Source organism: Columba livia, chromosome 2, assembly GCF_036013475.1.
Source record: "Columba livia isolate bColLiv1 breed racing homer chromosome 2, bColLiv1.pat.W.v2, whole genome shotgun sequence".
Taxonomy (NCBI): Eukaryota; Metazoa; Chordata; class Aves; order Columbiformes; family Columbidae; genus Columba; species Columba livia.
The window spans coordinates 151689311-151695929 of NC_088603.1; the positions used below are offsets into that span (position 1 = coordinate 151689311).

Genomic DNA, 6619 nt, shown 5'->3' on the forward strand with positions numbered 1-6619 from the left:
ATCGAAAAGTACAAGGTTCAACTTTTTGAAAAGCACCTTCTTGCCCCACATCAAAGGGCTCATTGATTTCTTGCTCAGGTTTTGACCGAAGTGAAAAGTGGGTGAAAGGAGGTGGGGAAAAGAGCAAATCTAATCTTAGGAGCTGTGTCAAGCAAGTACTTTATGATCCATCTGAAGCTGATCATGAGACAATACCTGAAAGTAAATATGATTTAATATGCCTGGCAAATGCTATGAATCTATCTGAGCATATTCTCCAGGCGAGAGAGAGCTCATCTTTTACCTTGCTCCCATAGTACGTTTTTGGGTGCCCCTGTGCTTGAACTTTGTATTCACTGAAATCCCAAGTAATTCATAGTAATGAAGTGTTCAACTGATTGACCACGAAGATTGGCTCTGCTGACTTCAGCACTTAGAAAGGGAAACCGCTCTGTTCTTTTAACCACTTCAACACTCACCATCTCAGTTTATTTTCTTATCCCATTTAATTTCTGTTCAACATCAAACAGGAAGCAATTAAGGTGAGTCTACAACAAAGCCGCCCTCAAAATACATAGCTGGGTCCCTAGTTCAGAATGAAGGTCATGCCCTGAAAATGTTATTATACGTATTTGGAAGGAATGCAAAGCCCATATGCTGTGGTGACTGGTGTTAAAACAGAGCACCTAACTTTTATTTTCAGCAGGTAGATGACCATGGTCAAGACAGACACTGTTACAAGCACCTTGAAGCACTGGTGGTAACTGGTTGAACGAAAAAGCGCGTTAGATGGATTATTTTAATCTGTTGGAATTAACAGAAGGGGGTAGGAAGAAACTCAACTCCTTACCAAGCTGCAAATGATCATAATTTCCTCTCATCTAACTCCCCTTAGACTTTTGTCAGGTCACTGCCATGATGACAGGGAGAGGGATGTCATGGAAATAAGCATCTAATGACAACAGTGTGAGACAAAGCAAAGTCTTTACACAGGATTTAGCTAATTATATTTTGGGCAAATATTTATTTATCTAAAAACAAAATAAAAATCATTTTTAAAAGAAAAAATGTATTTAAATAAAAAACATAATTGTGAAATGTTATGGCACAGAAGTTCAAGACAAGTATAAATCCAGTTGCCACAACTGCTGCGTATTAATGTTGCACATTTTTCTATAAAGACTTTATTAAAGGTATTTACATGGCAATAAGATGTGTAAATATATACAGCAATCTGGGGACAACTTTTTTTGGGGATTTCATATGAAAAAATGCCTTAAATACAAAATTTTAAAAGAAAAAAAGTTGAAAAGTTCATCCCCAAGCATGAAGAATGTCCCATCATCCCTTATGCCCAAAGTATCAATTATGAGGCAGTTTTGAGGTGCTGGCCAAACTCTTGGGAGATTCAGCCGAGGTTGTGTAGTCTCAAGTTAAATCGCACAGCATGCAGTTGCAATAGTTCCATACTCGATGGACTGGTGTAGTTCATGAGTGATATTAAAAACACTAATATTTTACCATAGGTTCAGTCTAGTTTGGGTTATTCTGAGTGATGCCCAAGAGTTCCTATGCACAAGAGTTCCTTAGCTGCTCGAGTTTGTGTTTCAACTGTTCTCTCCTCCGCCTCAACTGCTCTTTCTCTGCAATCAGTCTGTGTTCGTCTGACTGGATGGAAAGAACGTACTCCGTTGCTTTTTTCAGGATGACAACCTTGGGCGCCTTTTCGTTGTTGGCCACCTCTGGTATCTGGTCACGCAAGGCAAAGAAACTCAGCTTCAGCTCATTTCTCCTCTGGCGCTCCAAGACGTTGTGCGTTCGCCTCTTATCATTCTCTTCAGAATCTGACGTGCGGGGACTCGAGCATTTTCGGTTATTGCTGATCTGTTTGAGGACTCTGCCACTGTCCAACTTTAGCCTTTTTGCAGCTGGGTATTCAACCTTGGTGGAAGGAGGAGCGGCATAATTGTGCTGATGGATGTTGACGTGACACCGTTTGAGAACCAGTGGGCTGTGGTGGGGCTTACTGTGCTCTTCTGATGTGTCTGTGCTGGACTCTGTGCTGGATTCCGATTCATTTGCTTCAGCTAATGTAACGACATCAATTTCCTCATCTTCCTCTTGTTCTTCTTCTGCAAAGGGGTGAAAAAAAAAAATAAAAATTATTGTTTCAGCAGCTGACCTGTGCAGATACTCTCAAGACCACTGTATTCATAAGGGAAAGTTACTCTGAGCTGCACAGTGAGGAGGAACCACTGACAAACCCTTCTTAAACCCATTTGATCCTGCCGGACTCTACTTTCCCCAAGAGCGTTTCCTTTAAGGAAGCAACACTTAAGAGTGCAATAGGACACGCGGACCGCGCTCCAAAACCCAGCTCCCTGATTTCAAAAGTTGCAAAGATCTTGCGTAATTCTGAGGAGCGCATGAAAGATAGCAGCTCTATCTCCCATTCCTACCTTTTGATCTTTAGTAACAACCTTCCTTTAATGTCTGCTGAGCTCAGCCTTTTATCAGAAAAGGACTCCACCCTCCCTGGTAGAGGGGGACACTGCTCTGATCAAGGTAGGCATGAGGAGATGAATTTCCACCGTCTGCCTCTCGGGGTGATCCCACTGGCCCGTTCTGGCTCTCCAGCCCGTTTGAAAACTGGTTCAGCCAAATCAAATTTAAAACCGAAGGGCAGACAGGATTTCATGATGTTTTACAGCCCATTCCAGTTTTAACTAATTTCAGGACTTGCTTTGTCTCTGCTGGGGGGGTTTCTTCTGGTAACCACCTCGAGTGGACAGTTCTGGAGTGGGTAGGAAAACATAGTAACCCATAGCTTGCAGCAGGAAATTTAGGTATAGAAGTGTATAGTCCATAATGTGCTGTTGTTCCATTTACTTCGGTTTATGAAATGAGCTCAGCTGATGCCTTACCTTTTTTTTGCCTAGCTACACAAAAATACCATGCTGTTGCCAAATCTTAATGGCACCACCTAAGCATAGACAGGCTGTCCTCTTTTCTCCTTGGCCTCAGTGTGACTGCGGCTCAGCTGGGGCGAAGCAGAGACCCAGCAAAGAGGGGTCAGGGTGAGAGCAGCCTGGGTGCCAGGTTTCAGTTTTGCAGGACTTTGCACCACGACCACCATCCCACTCCCAAATCACACACAGAATCACAAAGTCACAGAATGTCAGGGATTGGAAGGGACCTCGAAAGATCATCCAGTCCAATTCCCCTGCCGGAGCAGGAACACCCAGATGAGGTTACACAGGAACATGTCCAGGCGGGTCTTGAATGTCTCCAGAGAAGGAGACTCCACAACCTCCCTGGGCAGCCTGTTCAGTGTCTGTCACCCTCACTGAGAAGTTTATTCTCAAATTTAAGTGGAACCTTTTGTGTTCCAGTTTGTACCCATTACCCCTTGTCCTATCATTGGTTGTCACCGAGAAGAGCTCCATCCTTGTAACACTCACCCTTTATATGTCTGTAAATCCATCCCATATCACTGGAATAAAAATGTTTATCCTGGTACAATCTTTCCTAGGTGGGAAAAAAATATATATTAGAAGGACTATGCCCATACTGCATTGCTGTAACTCATTGGATTTTTAAAAAGTATAAATATTGTGATAACAAGCTCATGAAAATGCTGGAGGCAAGCCAGGCTGTGGAACTGCACAGTAATTTCCACTCTGCTGTGCACGATCCAGCCCTTTGGTCCTTGCAATGATCTTTCAGTGATTTATCTCTATGGTGAGCTACATCCTGCTGCCAGTGGGCTATGGTGAAGCGGCTGGAACCCTGATTATCCTCATGCCCTTCCCTCTCCATTGCAGACTCACTGATGGGTTGAGGTTGGAAGGAACCTCTGAGGCCACCTGGTCCAACCCACATCTTCAAGCAGGGACACCTTGAGCAGGTTTCCCAGGACCATGACCTTTTGACCATGACCATGCCTTCTGAATATCTCCAAGAATGAAGACTACACAGCCTGAATAACCTGTGCCAGTGCCCAGGGATCAGCATCCTGGTTGTGACTGCCTTGCAGGGTGGGTCTTGTGGTTACACGTGATTTGACGCAGAGTATGTCAATATTCAGAGGTGCTGAGCATTTGCAGGTCCCATTGCCTCCACCTGTGGTTGAGGATGCTCATTTCTTTTAAAGACCAGGCAAAAAAACTGCTGCAGTTTTCCTTTCCTGAAGCAATAACAATTTATTGATGAAAAAATGGCAGGGAAAAGATAAATCTGTGGTACAGACAGATACAAGTACACCGCTTGCCCTCTGCCATTTTTTCTAGGTAACTTTAAACTTTGATGCACTCTGGCTCTCAGGGATGGCACATTTTTGGAAGCTCTCAGATGTCAGTAGATGCAAAGCTCAGCTGAAACTGAGGACAAATGGAAAATCTTGTCCTTCAGTCTCTCCCTGTATGTCAAGGATTTGTTCTGACCTCTTTAAAACTTACCTGCTCTGCCCTCGTTTTCCCACCTCCATTTACTTGTATCTATTGGGATTATTTGGATTTAAGACAAAACATTCAAACAGAGGATAAGTGTGGCTTCATGAGCTGAGAAAAAAGAAATAACATCCCTAAATCCTGAGGGCAGAGACTGGACACTGGCATCTGTGTGGTGCTGTTTTTCTGGATAGTCTAGTTATGTGATGTTTTTTTATATAATGCATGCTTTTTCTACCCATCATTGCTGAAGTGAAGCTACGCATCATGACAACAAAATAAGCTGCTCTGCCTAGTAGCGGAAAGGTCTTTTCCCAGTACATATTACAGTTCACTTAGATCGGTGGTTAAAAATGTTGTGTTGATTTTAACGAAGATTGATAGTCAACATGAATATGCCACCTGCCTCGCTTCTCTGCTGGACGTTCAGCAGGGAGCCCAGCAAGCCTTGAACAATGGGATCGTCTCTTGATTTGGGGATTAAAAGCTGTCTGAGGAAGAGCGTGCTGAGAAAATGCGCTGAGAGCTTCTGCTGAAGGGGCTAATTCATAGTCAAGTAGCTTCATAACCACGTCTATCATGAAAATTTGTTATCAGCATACTGTTTGAATCACAGATCAATGCATACTGATTTTGGCAAATCTAATTAGATTTGATGGGGAAGAACAAATTTGCATGTTTCAGGCTTTGTAGTTCCCATCTCTTTACGTATAATTTCAGTTTTGATTTGTTTAACAGCGATTAAGGGTTGTGAATCATGACACTGCGGAGATGTCGGCCACAGTTTTCCAACTCAGCCAACCTCATCTATCACCCAACACTGAGAACAGGAGACTGGGCGTCAGGACTCCAGTGCCTCCCAGTTACACCAACCAGAAGTCAATGTGTGTTCCTTGTATGGCCACAGGCAAGATATTTGACATATCTGCACCTCAGTTTACATATATGTGAACTTTGATATAGCACATATATACATCTTAGGGGCATTATAAGACTTCATTGGCCACTACTGCTTCTGAACTGTTTTCATTTATTCTGCTTCCCAGGTGCAACACAAAATTAATTATCATCCTTTGTGATGTGGAAGGGGCACAGCCTGGTGTTGATCTTCCTTTGTGAGTACTGTGGCTGCTCTGATTTCAGTTTTTGACTGTAATATGCAATTGCTTAAATCTCTTGTTGGTACAGCAAAGATACCAGCTACACAGGTATCCATCACGAGGTCAGGGTTCAAATGGGACACTCTCTGGGAGTAAACCAGTGAACTGGTGAGCATCTTATGACAGATATCCACACCAGGTACTTCTGCCTCCCTCCTTAGGTCTTCTGTCCACTGTTTGTGAAGTTTATTTAGCAGCTGTTAACCAGTTTACCTATACTCACATTCGCATCCCAGGGGGAATCCTGTGCCTTGTAGTGTAGGAGTAGCATCATTGTGGCTATGAAATGGGCTTCCAAATCCGAGGACAGCATCCTGCTCCAGTGCACACCTTCACCTCTGACATAGGAGGTGGGAAAAAAGGGGCCAGGACAGGCCAAAGGCAGAGACAGCTCATTGCATCCAGGGTGCAGCCACTCTCTGGCAGGCAAAGAGATGCAAAGGAGGGTGTTGAACCAGGTTTCCCACTTCTTAGAGAGGTACTGGGTCATGATATGAAACATGAGCAGTGGTGCCACCGTCACCAGCTGTGCTAAAAAGAGCACAAGTCTCCCAACTGCCTCAGAGGAAGGTCCCAGCCCTGCATCCACAAACCAGCCTGCCTGAGCACCCAGAGGACCCAGCCCCAACACCTGCCCCATGGCTGTGCCTATGGGGGGAGTGCGGGGCACATCCATGAAAAAACACTTTGGGAAGGTTGAACTCTAAAGGTGAGTGCATGGACAGCAGCTGGGTTTGAGAGGAGAGGAACACCAGGTCCAGTGTGTCCTACTCCCATCCTGCTGCTGGAGGAACATCGTGCATCGCCCCTGAATATGAGTGATGGCTTGGCTGTGTCAACACACCTGTCGTGACACTTCAGGGGCTGCCAGTGTCACTGTCCCTTAAAATCACTCACATGAATGCTGTTTATTTGTTATAGATGGAGAGATTAGCATTAAGGCTAAACCAGAAAGTAAACAGAAAGGGAAGGACCCTGGGGACACTGTGGTGGTGTGTGCCAGCTTGTCTGGTCCGACCTGTTTATAATGTC

General features: G+C 44.3%; 1 protein-coding gene across 1 annotated transcript; it reads right to left on the bottom strand.

The window, feature by feature from the left end:
• Nucleotides 1-974: 974 nt before the first annotated feature.
• On the bottom strand, nucleotides 975-3425 carry LOC135578619 (myc proto-oncogene protein-like). Its single transcript, XM_065053500.1, has 2 exons — nucleotides 3386-3425; nucleotides 975-2174 (listed from the first exon to the last, which is right to left on the bottom strand). The coding sequence occupies exons 1-2, from the start codon at nucleotides 3423-3425 to the stop codon at nucleotides 1549-1551; spliced, it is 666 nt and encodes a 221-aa protein (XP_064909572.1). The 3' UTR covers nucleotides 975-1548.
• Between the last annotated feature and the right edge of the window lie 3194 nt (nucleotides 3426-6619).